We start from the raw sequence: 19,913 nt of genomic DNA on the forward strand, positions 1-19,913 counted from the left end.
CTCTACAGCTGCTTGCCTGAGTCCTGAGGCACTGGTGACTTCTGCAGCTGCAAAACCACCCAAGCCAGGCACCCTGCTTCATGTGAGTGTGCAGGAGAGAGCAATTTGCATGGGCCCCAAGGGTCACACAGCAGGTCTGTGTGCCCCATGCCTGTCTGTCACCTCTCCCCAGTGCTGTTTTCATTGGCATTCTCTCCCTAAAGAGCAATGCTCCCAATGGATGGCAGCTGCCACCAGGGACTGAGAAGGGCTGCTGGCCATTAGCAGCTGGCCCAGCCACACTCCTAGTGTGGGACCTATTAACAGGTCTGTGGGAAATAGCAGTTCCATGTGAACCGCTTTCTGCGCTCATCAAAGGGAAAACAAAGGATTATCCCATTACAAATGCACAGTAACAGCCAAAGGAGTGAAAGCAGCCAAAGCTCTGTCCTGTCCTCTGTCCTTTTAACTCTGTCTTGCTCCATCTCAGACATCCAGTTTCACATTACTTAAGTCTCTGAAAGCCTCTTCCTGCCTTTATTGTTTTACCAGTTGCTGCCTTCAATTTACTGGGCTGATAAGTACTTCCCAGGCTGTAAGGATGCAGTCGAGACATTTGTGAAGCCAATCTAGGTTTTGATTGCAGTCACAGGAGGAAAGGTCAGCAGCAAAACTGCTCTCACTGCACTGGAGGCCACTCCTCACACTAGGGTAGGTATAGATTGTGACTTCATTGGGAGAGATGTGAGGGAATGTAGGGGTTAACAGGACTGAAGCAGAAAAAATGAAACTCCCCTTTTCACAAGGTGATACCCTTGATTTTAGTGGATGTACAGTAACTGCAGTTGTTCTTCAGTTTGGGAAAGGCCAGAAACCAGAAAGAGGGAGAAATTAAATATGATCATCATGGCTGAAAATAATAGCAGGTAAGAGGAGGTGCTGAATTCTCCCCAGTGGTATCTGTGACTGCAGAGAATGATTTTGTCTTACCTTCATACAACAAGCTGCAGAGATGGCCAGTGGAAGAGGGGGAGTGTTTTAAAATTTTACTTTTTGAGACACTTCGCTATAATCTCTACAGTCTGGGTGGCCAGCAGAAGCCTGTGGAGCTTGGTGTGCTTGAGAAGCTCCATATGTGTCTGCAATTCCTGTGGCATCATCACAAAGGGTGGCACTGATGTTTGCAGGGTGGCTGTCCCCACTGTGGGGCACAGAAAGCACTGTTCCATGAGTAATTAGTCTACAGTGGGAAACAAATGGAAATTAAAGAATTATATGGAGTGAAAAAAGCTTTTTCTAAGGGAAAAATTATTTAGAAGCTATGGGTTTATTAGACAAGATCTTGATACCTTGATAACTTACTGAATTTTAATACGAGTTACATGCTCTTACAACTCCTCTTTGCCTTAAAATTGATTGAAAACTTGCGTGAAACTAAAAGCAGTGCTGATTTCTCAAACTGTCCTAACTCTTGGAATATTCCCCAGCTTGAAAGAAGTCACTACCCAGGGACTATGCTACTGCTGAAAAATTTTGCCTTAGTTAAAAATAAGACATAGCAAGTGTTGTGGTAGATTTTCAAGCTGAACACACAAGAAAGTCTAGGCAGATAGGGCCTAGGATTTCTTAGTAATCTAATTAATACATGTGATTTTTCTGCCTTGTCTTGAAGAGAACATAGCTGGTTAAGGTAAACAATAATAAATAAGGTAATAACAATAAGGTAAACAATAATAAAATATTAAAATATATTGTAACAGATATATTATTATATTATTACCATTGCTCAGATGGTAATAAATATTCTGGGGGTTTGTGTTTCTGACAAACTGAAGGATTGATTACTTCCCCAGATGTTTTTTAAAATAACTAAAATAATTGGTTTCTACTTGGGCTGGACCAGGCTCATTATAGGCATATAACAGGGTAAGGAGTTGTGACTATAGGCTGATAAGATGTATTTTAACTCTGACTTGACTAGGCTAACAAAGCAGACTTAGTCTTGAAGGATGCTCTATGCAAGTCTGTGAATAGCAAAGGTAATTGCCAAGAGTTTCTCCGAAGGCTTACAGGCAGTAATATAACTTGTAGGAGGCATTGATGGTGTCTTGCTTGATTCTGAAAAAAGATGAAGTTAGAGTAAGTGAAACTCTTACTGCTGTTGCTGTCCTCTCCCTCGGTGCTGGAGATCTCTAATGTGTCTGAAGCACAAAGATTCCCAGAAGAGCTGCATCCCCTGGTGTCACACATGTTAATCAAATGTCTGATATTGGTAATTTGACTTTACTGGGAGTAGCAAAATCATTTTCATTATAAATATACTGAGAAATATGGCTGGGAGTTTTCTTCTTTTGAAAACAAACTAAAGTCTTTCTTAGCTCTCCCTTTTAACCTGGTGCATTCTGGACAACTCTACTACCTTCACCCACGGAAAGTGGAAGATGCCATCAGCATAGTATTGGAACAAACCAAGGATGTCTGCTCAGATTTTCCTGCCATTAATTAGCTGGAGTTAAATTACAGAGGCAAATACCAACAAAGTAAATACAGGAAACAAATATTGAAATGGATGAGACAAACCTAAAGTATGGTAGATAACCAATTCCATAAAATGCCAGTATTGCAATTGAGAATGTAATCTTTGTTGTTTTTATAAATCCAGTTATTAAGCTATTATTTTAGGTGAATTATAATGAAGAAAACCTGGGGGTGGTGATAGTGGTAGAGGTGTTATGTTGTCTCTGAAATCCTCTTGGTTATGTTTCACAGGAAGAATGCTAAACAAAATGCTATCTAAGCAGCTCAAGCCTTAATCAAGTGACTTTCTGATTACTGAGATTCTGATTTGGTCATGTGACTGTCCATTGGCATTCCTCATGATTTCTGTAAGCTTCTTTTTTATCTTAGGTCAGCATGTATTGTACTCTATATGCTAATTTATCAACTTGTACCAGACACCATGGTCTTCTGTGTGTGGGTCTGAACTAACACCTGGGTAGTCCATGGGAGTGGATCCATATATCCACTTGGTCTCTTACCTGTGGCCCCATTAATTTAACCTCTGTTTCCATAGAAGACTAGATGTCTAGGGCTTGAAATGGCTTGTATTACCCTTCCGTGTTCATTGGGTGATTTGTGAAAGTAAATATTAAGTTTAGTGGAGCCTTCTCTCAAAATTAAGCATAATAAAACATATTTTGAGTATTTGTAACTTGAATATTTTTGTGCTAAGGAACAAATGCTCATCCCTTAGAGGCTAAAGTGGATGCAAATAGCAAGGGTTTGGCAGCAGAGAGTCTGCAGGAATGGCCTCTGTGGGAGAAGGCCAGGGGCTGCCCTGTGTCAGACACAGCCACCTCCAGCTGTCTTTGCAACGGACCCCATGCAGCTGAGTCCATCAGCCAAGCTCGTGGCACCTCTGGAAAAACATATTTAAGAAAAGGCAGAAAATTCTGAGGAGGGAAAACACGGAAAAAACAAGGGAATGGACAGGAGGAGGGAAGAAGAGAGGGAATAATAAGGTCAGAGGACAGAGGGGTGCTCTGTGACAAAGCAGGTACTTCCCTGAAGAGCCTCTGGGCCATTGATAAGTTTATGGAAGGGCAATTGCACTTCTGAAGGGACTGTGGCCCACAGAGGACCCATGCCAGAGCACAGGACAGAGTGAGAAGGGAGCAGCAGTGGCGAGACTGCTGAGGACAGATCCTGACCTCGTGCACTGCTGGCTGTCTCTCCAAAGGATTGGCTCCAGCTGGCCACCAGCAGAGTACCTGTCCCATCTTCTTTTCAATCACAGACATCCCACTCTGTTGTTCAGTGTCTGTTAAAGTTCCCCTTTGATCCAAAAACAACAACAGAAAGTGAATCGAAGCAATAGGCTGCAGACAGTTGCTGTGCTTTATTGTGTAACTACAATCTGAAGGTGTGCAACAAAGGTGAATGAGTCCTGGGAAGTCAGATGAGCCCTGGACTCCCATATTCCATTTTCATTCCTCTCCTGCCCACAGCAAGGCTTGTATCTTGCATTCATGGAGCAGTGTCACAATGTGTCACTTGTTCTGTGTCCCTGCTCCATACAACAAAGGTCACTGGAGAGCCAGATGTGCCATCCTGCAGCAGCTGCACGCGGTGCTGAGGTCATGGGCTGGGCACAGGCAGTGGCACTGGGCTGCCTGACAGCCCAGCATCTCTGCCCTGCCCTGTGCCACACCCTGGAGAAACCTGACCCCCTGTGCCCCTTGGCCAGAGTTTTCTAGAAATGGAGCTGTGTGCACTGTAATGAATAAACTGGTCCTGCCCAGCTACAAGAAATACAGAACTGCTGGGAGAGAGCAAACTCCAGGAGCCACACAGTAGGCAACCTAAGGTCTGTGCTGCCTTGAGCCCAAACAGATGTCTTGCTTGCATCTGTGAGGCAAAGGTGCAGTCCCAGCTGGGATTCTTATTATGGTAATTACATTAATATTTGTGGAAACTAACAACAGGAAAGGGTCTTACTGTGAGAGCCTCCATTACATCTACAGGGTAGCAGGTGACCTCTGTCCTCCAGAGCTTGCCCTGGATGTGATTAAGACAGAATAATGGAAAGAGGTGTAGCAAGGGAAGGTGCCCTTAAACTTTCTCATGAGACTCATGATTTCTTCTCAACTTCTTTTTCTGCATGCTGCTACTGATTGGATTTCCCTGTTGAGCTGCTCCCACTTAGCAGTCCTCCAGTGGCCAGGTGGAAGCTGTTTAATGCAAGCATTTACTGATGTGTTGTGTAGGCTTGGAGGAGGGGAGGTCTGGCTTATTTAAAGCCCCAAGAATGTCCTAATCTTGTAAAGAATACAAGTCTTATGTGTGCAGGCATCTGGAATGTTTATGGATAAACTGGGACCCATAGAGGTGCCTCTGTATCAAGGTGGGACTCTTTGCATGTGCCTCTATTTATTGCCTTTAATTAGAAGGAAAATAGCCCACTTTTAATAAACGGGGGAAATACTATAGGTACAGTTAATTTGGCCTGAGTAAAAAGCTGTTTGGATTTAATTTAGCTGAATAAATATTACCCTGTATGTCAAATTTAAGCCTATTTAAAACTGACTTATTGATTTAGCTTGCACCTGTAACCGATACAATTTGCCTGAAATCCACACATGGAGTGCCCACCCATGGATTTGTACAGGCTTGATATTTTAATATTATTTAAACTGCTGTAGGTCGTGGGTGTGGACCCCCTCCTTAAAATAGCCTCCAGCAGTAAAAATTAAGTCTTTTGGTTTTACTAATTGAAACCTTGGCTTCATGCTGCCCACCCTGTTTTCATCACTTGGTACTTTTGCATAAGATCACAAGTTTGCTGCCCGGGTATCCTTTTTCTTCTAATAACTAATGTATTGCTCCTGACCACATCTGTCTCAAGAGCTCACAGCCTCCATACTTGTTTCAAGTAATCTATCAGGACAGTCCACAATAGCACCATCTCAACACTTCCAAAATGTTGAACACAAAATGCAATTACACTGCACAAAGTGCTAAGGAAACCCATCTGCTCAGATGAACCATGTGCATGTGGCACTTGGGCTGATGGCAGGACTTGGGAGGAGCTCTGTGTTTTGTAGTTCAGACCATGGCAAGCTCCTAACCTCTGAGCACATCACTGCAGTTGTTTCTGCTTTCTCCCTAGGGAGGAAGTGCACATCCCGTGATAGAAATAATGCATAAAATAAAGCATGACATGCCTGACACCATGACTTGGTTCATAGGGATATTATAGTTGTTTCTATTGCCTAAATGAAGGAGAAAAAGCTGGTGGCTTTGAGTGAGTGATAAGGTCTGTGTTGGTGGCATTGTTGCTGTGGAAGCCTTCACCTATTCCTGATTATCCCTTCCCAGCATGGGGTGGGTTACCAGCAAGACTTGCAGGGGAGATTGCCATTCCAAGTGGCCTGGTAAAGAAATGAGAACGGGTGGCTGTGGAGGGCTGTGTGCCTCTTGTGTCCTTAACAGCCCATGGCAATCACAGTAAACCAAATCAGATTTATAATTCCATTATAAGGCAAAAATTTATTTGTTTCATTCTAGTGGGCAATTATTCCCTGAAACAACTGGATGGCAATAAGATATTTCAGCGTTATGCTGCAAAGCAGCTGAGGGCAGAGATTCTCAAAGTTATCTTTATTTCAAAGTCCAACTGCACTTTTGGCAATCAATTTTTTAATAATTGCCACATATCTCAAATGCTTAAAAATTTTTATTTGTAGAAATACTTTGTGATAATTTTATTTTATTTTTCATTTTGTATCTTTCTTGCAGTGAACTGTTGACAGAATATAGCTTATTTAATTTATGTAGATGAAATTTAGAGTTGTATTTTACTCATCTCTACGGATGCTGGTGTGTGGTTGGATACCATTGTGGCATGGTTGTAGACAATTCCTTTATTGTTTTAGTAGAACAGCAGTGCTTGATCACACAAGGAATGATGTAATGCTTGTGGGTTTTGGAGTCTGCAGTCAGGAGATGTGATATCAGGTTTTGACTCAGACCCAATCAGCCAGTTCTGCACTTGGTAGAAATACTTTATTCTTCTTTAAGAAGCATGATTATAGTAATGCTCTGACCTTTAGTGATCTGATAGGCTGTTTGGGAGGACAGGATTTGTCAGGATCCAGGTGTCTGCTACTTAAGTAGTTGTTGTGAAATTGAAGAAAAACACCAAACCTTCAATTTTACCCACAGCATTATTTGTTGATTACCATATGGCTGCCTTTATACTGTTGTCAGTGGAAGACAGAGATGATGATCTCCTATGCTATATTTTACATATGATGGGAATACCAACAAAATTTAAAAGCCAGATCAAATCTCTTCCACTCCTATATTTCATGCTCAACAATTTTCTAGGCTTAGACAGAAAATACAATAGTTTTTCCCCATTTAATTTTTGAAGCAGTGACTAAAAATGTTTTGAAATGGAAATGATTTTATTTTTATCCTCTTGAAAGAAAACCTAAGTCAGATAAATCTGGAAGAGCTAGATAGATGGCTTTGTGGAAATTACACAAGTTATTTAAGCACTTAGAGAAGGACTTGGGTATGGTCAAAAAGGAAAAATATGCCCAAAGTGGGATTCTAGCAAAAGTTAAGTGTACAAGGTTGTGACCTTGAAAAACACTGCAGAGCTGCTGGTTAACTCTGAAAGAAACCAAACAAATGCTCTGCTTACTTTTTTATTTTTTCACTTTAAATACAGAAACAGTCTTGGGAAGAAAGACTAACCCTAGGGTAACCATAGCTCTTGTAGCCTGACCAGCAGGTGAGAGAGTCACACATCTCTCTGCACTCTCCTGTTCACGTCACACAGCTTTGGGTTTCAGTGTTGGCCAGGAAGGGTTGAGCCCAGCCCAGCCCCAGAGCCAGCCTGTTGGACACCACCTCGTGCTACACAGGCTTGGAGCCAAGGACCTCTGTGTACTCACTCACCTTTTCCTTAACTGCATGCTCTGTTTGCTGTTGTGTGACAGGATTCGTTTAGTCTCCCCTCAGTTCATTGCAAGTAGCATCTCTGTGTGATTCCTAGAAAAGCGGACATGTTCTTTCAAGAGGGGTTTCTGCACCACCAAATTCAGAGGAGAGCGCTTCCTTCCACCCAGGAGGGGTGGGATCTAATGCTTGCACGTCTCTGATGAAGTTTCTTGTTGGCTGGCTTGGGCTGAGGCATCGTGTGTGCACTGCCTGGTAGAAACTCCCTGTTCCATGAGCTGTGCTTACATCCTCCAGGACCCTCTCAGCTTCAGGGAAGAGAGTGTCATGTCTAAATCCATTGCTGGATGGGACCAGAAAGAACCTGGTTGTAGGAACACATCTAAAAGTAATACTACAGAGCCATAGGGTTGTTCAGGTTGGAAAATACAACTTTAGGATCATCAAATCCAACCATTAACAAAACACTGCCCAATCCATCACCAAACCATGTCCCTAAGTGCCACATCTACATGTCTGTTACGTGATTCCAGGCATGGTGACTCAGCCACTTCCCTGGGCAGCCTGTGCTTGGCCAGCCTTCCAGTGAAGAAGTTTTCCCTAATATCCAATCTAAATTTCTCTCCTGGTGGAACTTGAGACCATTTCCTCTCATTCTGTTCCTTGTTCCCTGGGAGAAGAGGCCAACCCCCAGCTGCTACCAGCTCCTTTCAGGCAGTTGTAGAGAGTGGTAAGATGTGCCCTCAGTCTACTTTTTTCAGACTAAACAATGCCAGCTCTTTCAGCTGCTCCTCATAGGACTTGCATCTCTGGCTGAATAGAATATTTTGAAGCTCTTCCAAGCAAAAACACTGCTGCATGCTTCAAACAGGCTCAGCACTGCAGGACTCTGGGTCCATACAGAAGTGTCCAATGCAGGACACTTTCCAGGTGCTGGGATGCAGTGCACTGTGCTGCCAGGGCACCCCTGGCCAGTCAGTGGCATCCTGAATGGAGATGAGGTGCAGGTGGCAGCCAGCACAGGCCAGCAGTGAGCAGCTCACATGTGCCAAGGCTGCCTGGGAGCTTGAGACACTTCACTGATGCAGCTGCAGGCCAGTCTGGGCATCATCAGCAGTGCAGACCTACCCTGAATGAGAAGGGATTTCTCCTCTCCCTGGGAGCTGGGAGTTGTGTCAGGATGTGTTGGCCCTGCTTTTGCTGGAGAAGGAGCACTCCTGCCTGTGCTGTGGGTGTGAGCTGCCTGGCTGGAGTGGCACCAGCAGGGACAGTGAAGCTGCCACTGCCTGGTGTCCTTGGGTGGCTGGCCACAGTGACATTTGCAGGGCTGCAAGCAGAGACACAGCTCAGTGTGTCACTCTGTGTCCACTGTAACCCTGGCCAGTGGCAAGGGGATCAGGGTGGTTTTGTGAGAAGGGTGAAGAATGTCAATCCTACCAGGACTGGCTTTGCAGTGTGAGATCTGTGTTACACTGGGTTTGGAAAACTTGGTATTTGTGGGTGAATTAAAGCATATACATATATATATATATATATATATATTTGCATGACCAGCTTTAAAAAGTTGAAGTTATGGGCAATGATTTCTGAAAATTAATTTCCCAAATTCCTCTAGTTTCACTTCAAGGACTGTTTTAGTTCTACTCTTGGCTTTTTGTTGCCCAGATAAGTTGCTGGATGTACTTGTTTGTCACATTTCAAACACTTGGTGTGATCAGGCAGTAGTGGGGCTTAGTCACAGATAGATAATAAAGTACAGATTTGTTCTTTAAATATAACCTGTAAAATTACTCCTGAAAACTTGTAACAGAGTATTCTGTGCATCTTCAGGTAAAAGAATATTTGATATTTAAATGCATTGTAGATGTATAATAAAATTTAGAAGTTTCTGTATGTGTTTAGGTCTCTGTGACTGCCCAGCTACTGTGGGAAGATTTATTTTATTTTAGAAAGCTGATCTTAAGGTCCTTTGAAAAATTGCCTCCTTGTTTGATGTTTGCTACGAACTTCATTAAACACTTTATGTGGTCTGTGCCAATTAAGACCATTAGCATTATCATGAACCAGTAACCTCAGGGGGAAAAATGGTTATGCTTAAAAACATAAAAGCAGAGGTATTAACAAAAAGTGACTTATCAAGTGTAAATAGAGAGACTTGAACAAAATGTGCGTCACTGTACATGCAGGCCCTCATTTGCCATCTGGTGTCTGTTTTATGACCTTAGCTATGGATTTATTTTGTGCTAGTGGACAAACAATTGGACAATGCTTAGAAACACAAGCTGGAATGTAGGGAAAGCTTATGGCAATCTTTCACATGCTCTCTATCTTGTGGGGAAAAAAGCAGTTTATAGAAAAGATGAAAAGTTTATAGAACTGTAAGCGTTCTTCCATATAGTCATATAATTATGATTTCTTTTACTTTCTTCAGATTTTCATTGAAGTCCAGCTAAGAATGCAACCAACAAAATAAAGTGAAAAAGCTGGGCATTTGAAGAAGCATCCTTCTACTTGGTGAAAATGTCTCTTATTTTTTGACAACGATTAAAAAGACAATGGGGTCAAACACTCTTGGAAAGGCTGCAACATTAGATGAGCTTTTGAACACTTGTATTGAAATGTTTGGTATGCTCTTTCAATATTTTATTTTGTTGTTATTGAAATTAATCTTTTAATATAAATCCTGCTGTTCTCTGGTTTAGCCAGTCTTTCTCTTGGCTAAGAACATTTCTGTTCTGTAAAATTTTCCATGCTTTAATTTGGCCCAGAATCATGCAAGCCAGAATTTTAATCACATGCATACTTTATTAAATTTTCTTAATACAGATAATGCACAATTGTGGGTATGGTGGTTTCCACAATGCTGGCCTTTACCAAGAGAAATGTTTAGATGAATTATTCAAGGAGTTATTTCTGGCATTGATCTTTGTCTTGAGTGGTTACACAGCTGTGGTTTTGACCAGTCATTTTTTTAAAGGTTTTCCAAATCATCATGCAATAATTGTTAAGAATATGACCTAAGGCTCATGTAATCTTTTTACTCATATTAAAATGTGATGTACCAGGTCTGAGGGAAAGAAGTGATGAAAAAGACCTTGATCCATAACACCATTAATCATGACATATATCACACTACAGTCAAATGAGTTCATGGATGGGCTCAAGTGTTTTCAAACAGGGCTTTGATTCACAAAGCTACATTTAGATTCCCTCAAGATGCAGGGCTGATTTTGATTGGAAGGAGGTACTAATTTTGTATGCCATGTGGAGAGAAATAAGTATCTAAAGGCAAGAGAGATTGAACAATTGATGGATGCACAGACCTTGCTACCAGCTGCAGTGAATCCCATACATCCATTTCTCTAGGCCACCATCAAACTGGTTGCTCTAGAACTTCATTAAAGTATTACCAGAGCCCATGCACTTGCTGTCTGTTTGAAATAGTGTCTTCTCTTGTGTACACACTCTCTTGACAAGCACAGTCCATGTGTGGCTCCTCTTTTCATGCATCACATCATCTACTGTCTTCAAAAAAAGTGACAGAATAGTCCAACATTGCAGGTGCTGGAGAAGACTGATGGCCAGCCAGTCTGCCAGGGAATAACTCTGTGTAGTTTCAGTGCCTTCACTGCAAAGATCTCTGTTAGGCAGCTGGAGATGTGACCTTGGGCACAGATGTGAGGTGCTAGGTGCTGCTTTAACATTTAACATTGAATTTCTTGAAGCAGATCCATTTTTAAAAATAATTTAACCGCTGACTTAAAGCTATAAAGCTGCAATAAAATAAATATTTGATATAGTTGTACATAAATCATCCTCCCCCTTCTTGATGGACTAATTTTTGATTTGTCCCTTAGATTACTGGCACTGCCTTTATATAAAGTTTAGCACAGTGCTGCCCATGCCCTATTTTTTTTAGCTGTGGCCTGTTATCTGAACTGGTTTGGGTTTTTTCCTCTGTTTAAATAACACTCACTGCATTTTAGCAAGTTGCTGTTCAAGGGGCATTTTTGTGCTCTGGTGTTCTTTCCTACCTTTTAGTTAGATAAAGAGCCAACATTTCCACTTTTGGTCATTTCTGTCTGACTGTGCTTGAAGAGTAAAAGCTCCCCCCTTCTATGATGGGGTTAACTCATTGTTTCTCTTTTGCAGATGACAAAGGAAACCCCTGCTCCAGCCATTTGCCAAGAACCTTTCTTTTAATGCACCGGTGGTATCTGCCTTCTACAGAGCTGGCTGGCAAATTGCTGTCCATATATCCTTTCACAAAGTGCTGCAAATTGGCATTGCAGTGTCAAAAGCAGATTGTTTTCCTGACTGCTTGTAAAAATGTGCCAATTAATTAATGACAAACAAGGTTCAGAGGTGATTTTTTCTTCAACCTAAAAGATGTGAGTTTGTGAGCTTCTTTATGCTCACATAATGACTTTGTAGATTTTCTACATATGTACAAGAATACTAACTGTGCATCAACTGAATAACTGTAAATATGAACCAAGATAATTTTTCAAGTGTATCACAACAGGTTGACCTTTGAGTACTATGAATTTTCAGTGATATCTAACTACCTACATGTCATTTATACCTCTTAACTCAGTTATCTTAGCTGTTATCATATTTGGTTAGCCAGAGCTGGCAAGAAGAAGAATATTTAGAATTGTAGAATAGAGGCATTTTTGATAAGGGGAAAAAAGGAGCAGCCAGGAAATAGTCTCTGTCCGCTATGATGATGTGAAAGTGAATGAAATACTAGATGCATAAGGTGGTTATCTCTAGAAGAAAAGTTAGATACTTTTTGGTAAATTCAGCTGCTCTAGGATCAGCCTCCAGTGAATAAAGCAACATTGCTGAGTCAAGGCACACAAAGCTTTCTTTAGCTGGCATACTTATAGAGATGCTGACGGGGAGAACTGCAATGAATTCAGATTGAAAATCTGCTACTTCATGAGGTAAATGCACTTCTGGTGCTCTAGCATTTTGGTTTTATGCTTCTGTTAATACTATCAATGTAATTTTGTTTGTTTGGGTTTTTAACTTGGTCTCCATTCCGTAGTGAAGAGGCAATTTCTGTGTGTTTAAAACAATTAAGTTGAGCCATCCAGCTTTGAAGACACTTAACTGCATCAAGCTAAAAAGCTGACAGAAAACTTGTGTTATTATTTATCTGCGTCATGAGTGTTATGATTTATCAGCCTCTCAGAAAGCAACAAGTTCAGTGCCACACAGAGGGGAGACACATTTTGCTCCCAGCTGTAACTCAGTGTGGGAGAAGAAAATTATCTCTGACTTGTAGAGTTCAGTTCATGCAATCCCTGGCAATCCCTACATAATTTATGGTGACAGGAGTGTGTTAGTGATGCCGAAGTTGTTACACACTGGGTGTGTTCCAAACCTTGCAACAGCTACTCTGACCTTGTTTCCATGGGAAAGCTTTCATGTGTTGGGCTGTTCTCATGTAGGAACATTTCTCTGTAAAAGAGAAAGGATGAATTTTTAAGTAATCATGATATCAATTGCTTTACTCAAACAAATGCTTTTCCCTCCTTCCTCTGGATGAAGTTACATCACTGAGAGGAAAATGAGAGGGGCTGATAAAGCCTTTTCCACTCCCCCTTACGTAGGGAAGGGGGCTTGCATGTTTTACATGTAATCTTATGTGGCTTACACTTGATTTACACAGTTATTCAGATGGAACTGCCACTCAAATGCACATTTGCATTTTCACTGGAAAGTCTTTTCTGGGCACACAAAGTTGTCTCACTTGGACACTGACTAAATGCAAATGTTACCTGGGTGTCCTGGCAGCCTGAGGCAGGACACTCTGTGTGCCTTCTGTGGGTCTCACCTGAGACATCACTTTAATTTTGCATTTCAATAGAATGCTGCTTTGTTGTGCTGTTGTGAGTTAAGCAAAAAAAAAAAAAAAAAAAAAAAAAAAGATAAAGTGGCTTTTGCCACTTCTGTGTCACAAATAATTACAGAAGAAACAAGCTGAGCTCACTCTCTCTGTCTAAAGAACAGTGGACCTGAAATAAGTCCCATAAAAAAAGTGTGTAAAATATATGCAGCCACTGAATGTTATACCTGAGTCTCTGGGCATCTCTTAACTGCTGTCTGTGGATTTCAGATACTGGATTTTGGAATTTCCTGCAGAGTTTAACTTGGATCTTGGGCTGATTCGTTTGACCGAAGAGTTTCAAGAAGTAGCCAGCCAGCTTGGATATGAGGATCACATCCATCTCATTGATATCTCCAGCATGTAAGGATGTCATGTCAAGGACATCTTTGTGTCTGGAACAGCAGAATTCTAGTTCTGTACAAAGTACAAAAATACTGAAGCCCATCTTGATCTTGAGAGAATGAAAAAAGCACTTGCAAAATTATCTTTAAATTTGAAGCTACTAAAAATTTGAAGTTATAGTTACACAGTAAGGAGAAGATTCCTACCTATATGTAAATTTGCCATATAAAGAGGAAATAAGTTATTTTTCTGACAAGGCACAAGCCAATTAAGTGATTAGTATTACTTTTTTTCCTACAAGTTTTCATACAAAATAGCATGCAATGTAGTGACTGGCATGCTGTGTAAATCTCAGATCTTCTCCGGGAAGCTTTCTCATCTTCTCATCCATAATCTCTTAATTTTTTGCAATATTTTCTATTATTTACCTGGAGAATTTTTAGCATTCACATATGTAGTTGCATGACATCAAAATTATTACAACTACTATTGGGATGAAAGTTACTTTTTAAACATCACCAGACATGCTTTTGCATTTCATCTGATACTGTAGATTTTCTTTTAAAATATGGGATATGCACAGTATTTGGCTGTCTCTGTTGTTCCATTACTTCAGGGACCTATGCACTTACTGAGGAAAAATTAATCCTTGATGTTATTCAAGTATGTTTTTATTCTGCATCAGAAATTGTTTTGAGCTGTTCTTGACTTTAAATCATCTTTGATTATGGCTTCCTGTATCATGGGGAAGAATAGGTCGTCCTTTTGTTGTGATGGAAACCTGCTATTATTTATCACTTGGAGTAGTGCATGCAAAGCTCCCAGCTCCTGTTACACTCCTGAACAGGTCTCACTCTGTTTGTAATGTGTTGGATGTCACAGGGCAGAAGTCTCATGGTCCTTCTGTGGTCAATTTTATGTGATACATTCCAGCTGTGGGCTACAGTGACATGCGCCCAAACAGAACTGAGACTTATTCCTATTCCTTTGCAGTCCTTCCTATGACTGGATGAGAAGAGTTACACAGAGGAAGAAGATTTCCAAGAAAGGAAAAGCCTGCCTGCTGTTTGACCATCTGGAGCCCATTGAGCTAGCTGAACATCTCACTTTTCTGGAGCATAAATCTTTTAGGAGAATTTCTGTAAGAAGCCCACAACTTTGTCACTTGCAATTAGGAGCCTGTCTTTAAAGAGTGTTCACATGGTTTCACATTTATGACTTTTTTCTCAACATTTCAGTGTAGTGAATATTTATACTGTCTCATATGATATACATAGCCAGGCACTTCCTGGACCTTTTTGTGCCTGATGATTTTTGACACTGAGGGAAATTCAGGCACAGTTGCTTCTTTTCACAGAGGATTGTACAAGGGCAAGAGGCAAAAGTGGATTAAAACTGAAGTTGAAGCTAAAACAAAACAAATCAGTAAGACAAATGCCAAAAGAAATGCTGGTTTCTGCTGGCAAATATCCATATGAAAGCGTCACATGATGTTACTGTATCAGGTTGCAAATGGAAGCAGTAACTTCTCAAAATGGCAAATGAGACTTTTTCAAAAAGTGTTCAGAAGCATGAGAGAAATCAAACTCCTAAACTAAGAAAAATATATGAGTTTTTTTGTTTATTTCAAGGGAGGAAGGAAAAAGAGATCAATGAGGAGCTGAGCCCAGCCTAAATAGAATCACTTTTGATGTCACTTAATAATGTTCAAAGGTTAATGACTCTAGACTTCAAATCATAGGAAAACACCCTACTGTGATGCATGCAATGCTGACCTCAAAGAAGGAGGGAAGGACAAGAAAAAAGGCATGGATTTCTAATTAGATTTAAGATGCATTTGAATTCCTTTGGGGATTCCAGGAAGAAAACTCAAATCTTCAATGAATCTTCTTTTCTTTCCTTGCTGTTTTTAGCTTCTCTGTTAATTCTTCAGCTTGAATTTTGCTGTCAGAGATGATTCTCTGCAACCAGTGAGAGTTAATTGATCTTGCACCACTTCTCTCAAAGATATGTAATTGCAGAATATGATTAGTCTGAATCCTGTGTTTGGTTTTACCTGCTTAAAACAATGGGGGAGAAGGAAGGGCAGCATTAACTACAACAAAAAAAAATTAAATTATCTGAACACTGAACTACTGTCTATCTGCAGCTAGGAGACAAGCGTCTGTTTTGTTAGAGTAGATGCCCTCCTGTTTTGCTAGCAGGCTGGTTTGTTTTGATCAGCTAAACCCATCTTGTCTGGCATTGCTAGCAACTCCCTACACAAGCTAAAATGATGTCCTAAATTACTGAAAACCTCCTTTCAAGGGACGGCTGAAAACTGTTTTTTCAAACATTCAGGGAAATTTAATTTTTGGGATCCTATAGAGTACCATGTCTTGAAGGTGTCAAATACAACTACACAGAATAAAATGTGTTGAGCAAATTATGGGAAAGATGGAAGCAGAAATCACACTCATCTTGCAGGCTTCTGTATTTCCTGACACACAAACAAGTTGTAAGTTGACATTTAAGGAAAAGCCACACCAAAACAACAGCAAAAAGACTTTAAGGAGGAGACATTGTGCAGCAGGAGATGTTGCGCTGACCCTGAATCATGGTCACTTTCTAAACAAGAGGAGGTTTAGAAAGAAAAGTATCAAAGTTCCAAACTGATTCTCCAATTTGTCCACTGTTTTACTGCAAGTGTCTTTTCTCTGTTAGTTCACAGATTACCAAAGCTATGTGATCCATGGCTGCTTGGAAAACAATCCTACTTTGGAGAGATCTATTGCTTTATTTAATGGTATCTCTAAATGGGTCCAGCTCATGGTTCTCAGCAAGCCAACACCCCAGCAAAGAGCAGAAGTAATCACAAAGTTTATTAATGTTGCACAGGTAAGTCTTGCAGATGAGTCTTTTTCTTCCAGTACAAAGCAGGAATATAAATGGAGATTACAGTAAACAAATCAGCTGATGCTCTTTGTGTGATTTCCTCAGTGAACAGCCTGTTCAACATCACTGGAGGTTATTTGTTCAGGTGTGGTGTGCCTGCATTTTTTAACTAACAGACCTAACTTTATAATAATTTTTCTTTATTGTATTCCAGTTGGCAACTGTCACTATTGTGTGTTTCCTCTGGACCTACAATAATTGAAAAGCAAAATGCTGAACCATTCAGTTATGTGCCCTGGTTTATTGATTTGTGCTTTAGCCATGATGGGCTGTCTCCTTTAACTTGTTGTGTGGGACGTTCAGTAGCTGCTGCTTGTATTTCATTAATTTTTAATTATGCATGATTAATCTCTCCTGCAGAAGCTCCTTCACCTCCAGAACTTCAACACACTGATGGCAGTGGTGGGAGGTCTAAGCCACAGCTCTATTTCTCGCCTGAAAGAGACTCATTCTCACCTGTCCTCGGAAGTCACAAAGGTATGATGGACTCCAGAATACATATTGAGGGGAACATCACCTCTTGGAGGTCTGATGGGTTCTGCAGTGCAGGTGTCTCACCAGCACAATATTTGGATCATGGCAGAGCATCCTGAAAGGAATGGGTTGCATTCTTCTCAATGGAGCAGGATAAGCTCACAGAGATCCTCTGGCTGATTGCCTGTGCCAGAGAGGAAATTAACACTGTCGACACCATGACTAGAGTTGTGTCCATTTAAAACAGATTAAGGAAATGCAGTGAATGCTTTCACAGGGACTTGCTTCTCTGGCTGTTTGTAGGACTGGAATGAAATGACAGAGCTGGTCTCCTCCAATGGAAACTACTGCAACTACCGCAAGGCTTTTGCTGACTGTGTTGGCTTCAAAATTCCCATCTTGGGAGTCCATTTGAAAGACTTGATTGCTGTCCATGTCATTTTTCCTGACTGGATAGATGAGAACAAAGTTAACATTGTGAAAATGCAGCAGCTTTCCATCACCTTGAGTGAACTGGTTTCCCTGCAAACTGCTTCTCATCATTTAGAGCCTAATTTGGATTTAATTAACCTGCTAACCGTAAGTATTGAACATGTTTCAATTCACTGCTGTGATTCAAATGTTGAGTGTCATTAGGAATACTCATATCTATAAAGTTAGGTGCATATTTTAATCTCAGTTTTGAAAAGAAAAGGGAAAAAATACAAAACAGGAACAAGTTCACATGAGGTGTTAAGAAAGTTAAAGAGTTTTAGCACAGTCATATGGGATGGCTGGAAGCAGCAACAGAATTGTTATAAATTACATCTTTTAAGAATGACAGATGGAGAGCTGTATTTATGCTAGAAGAAGTAAAACTCAGTTCTGAATACTTAGAATGGAAGTTTATGTCTCCTCTGGAACAACTGGGAGACATGCTGGCATCAGCACATGAGAGAAATTCCAGCCTGTGCATCATTCCAATTTGCTCCCCTGTGCTTTCCTTGTGACACAGTATCTTTCCTGTCCAGTAAATAAAAATGTGATGGGTTTATACTGGGACTGATCAGGTACAGAGCTTTACACTAAGAAAGCTGACAAATATGAGCCTGATCTTGGAGCAACCAAGCTGGTGTGGATATACCTGTGGCTTCATTGTAATGAGGGCTGGGAAAGTTTGGGGAAACTGGAAAGCCCCTTCAGTTGTGCCTTGTTTGGAACAACCTGGGAACAAGTCTTAATCCTGATTAGTGGGACAGGAAAGAGCAGGCACCAGATATTGAACCCTGCAACAATCCTTTAGCTTAAAATTTGAACTATAAAGGTAGATATTTATTGTCTTGTTTTGTTTTTGTAATGACTGAGAGCTGCTTTCTTGTGACACTCTTTCCCTTCCTGGTCATTTCGTACAAGCTTGGCTTTGAATAGGGGGAAGTGGAACCTCAGGCTTTGGGGAACTGAGCAATAAAAAAGTGAGTCCAAAAGGATAGAAATTAGACAGTGTGAAGTGAGAGATGGAAGCTGAACTGCTGCTACCACTTTCATTAGCTGTTCTCTCTTCTTGGTGACAGCCTCTTTTCCAAAAGGAGCAGAAAGCTAAAGATTTTTTTAAGACCTTGCAAGCCTTCATATGTTCATCATTGCACCTGCCTGAGCTCACATAGCTTATCTGTTTTTCAATTTTTAAATTTTTTTCCTTGTTTTCAGCAAGATGACAGGGATTTTATTTGTATTTTTGTATTTCTTTCAGTGTACTCCATTTGCTAGGAGAAGTAATGGAGTACATGATGGTACTTTCTCACTTGTGATACTCCAATGCATTCATTCATTCATAATATAACTCTGCTGACTTTGTTACAGTTGAGCCAATCTGCTCATAAAAAATGAAGTTGCATTCTGCAGTGTTAATTCCAGAACTGATCAAGGGTTATAAATAAGCTAGACAAGTGTAGGGAACCGAAAATCTTTCCAGGATAATTCTGTCTTCACACCAGTCACTGGAACTGTAGTTGTGGACCAAGTAGGTTTGTGTGGGAGTATTGATTTAAAATGGTGACTTCTTGAAAGGGAAAAGCCAACAAATTTCTATCAAAAGTTCATGGACCAGAATTTTGATACATATCATAATATCATCATTTTTCTTCCTGTATATATCATATAGGTATATGTACCATATTCCTTATCAGTGTATATGAATACAATACTTTTTTTTTAATGCTAGTCTCTTAAATAGAAATAATGGATTTATATTGTAGATTAAATGCCTCTGTCTATCTTTTTGTTGAAAATAAAGTTTTAAATCACTGGCTGGGTTCAGAGAAAGAGGACAAGAAAAGTGTTGCAACACAAAACTGACAAGAACTGACAACTAAAACCAGTTGGCCTTGCTATGTGTAAATGGTCTATTAGCAGATTTAGCCTCCCATGCTGCCTTACATCATCTTCAGTTTTCAGAGCGTGAAGAACTAACAATTCCTTTTATTGCTAGGTTTTATCTCTCTAATGTCAACTGTAAAAATTTTTTCCATCTTTACCTGATTTAGAGAAACTCCCTTTCAAATCTAGTAAATGAATATAAATGTGCAGAATGATTTCCAGTTGTGTGGGAATTGGCTGACCCAACCGTTTCTTCCCTTCTGCTCTTTTGCTATTGAGCAGCTTTTATCTGGGCAAGCTTTTAGCTGGTCTCTTGTCCTGATAAGCAATGTGTAAATCTCTTGCCTGGCCTCCCTCCCTTGCAGTGCTGCCTTTTGCACCACACTTAGCAAGTGCCAGGCCTGTGCTTGCTCGACAATTAAATCACTGGGTTCTGGTTTGCTAGTCCAACAACTTGCACAGA

The 19,913-nt window shown here is 40.6% G+C and overlaps 1 protein-coding gene across 6 annotated transcripts in view; it reads left to right on the forward strand.

Annotated features, from left to right (window-relative positions):
- The window catches only part of RASGRP3 (RAS guanyl releasing protein 3), a 58,903-nt gene that overhangs the window by 20,127 nt on the left and 18,863 nt on the right, over positions 1-19,913 (forward strand). For 2 of the 6 annotated variants that reach the window (XM_059469253.1, XM_059469256.1), the window contains exons 2-9: positions 9,878-10,071; positions 11,599-11,701; positions 12,333-12,395; positions 13,574-13,705; positions 14,681-14,828; positions 16,391-16,564; positions 16,982-17,098; positions 17,399-17,674. In XM_059469253.1, coding sequence (XP_059325236.1) covers positions 10,002-10,071; positions 11,599-11,701; positions 12,333-12,395; positions 13,574-13,705; positions 14,681-14,828; positions 16,391-16,564; positions 16,982-17,098; positions 17,399-17,674 — 1,083 coding nt within the window. In that variant the 5' untranslated portion in view covers positions 9,878-10,001. Of the gene's footprint in view, positions 1-661; positions 691-4,823; positions 4,883-9,877; positions 10,072-11,598; positions 11,838-12,332; positions 12,396-13,573; positions 13,706-14,680; positions 14,829-16,390; positions 16,565-16,981; positions 17,099-17,398; positions 17,675-19,913 lie in introns of those variants that run through there. The other 4 variants (XM_059469254.1, XM_059469255.1, XM_059469257.1 and 1 more) reach the window with 4 other exon arrangements.

Source organism: Ammospiza nelsoni, chromosome 3 (assembly GCF_027579445.1).
Source record: "Ammospiza nelsoni isolate bAmmNel1 chromosome 3, bAmmNel1.pri, whole genome shotgun sequence".
Taxonomy (NCBI): Eukaryota; Metazoa; Chordata; class Aves; order Passeriformes; family Passerellidae; genus Ammospiza; species Ammospiza nelsoni.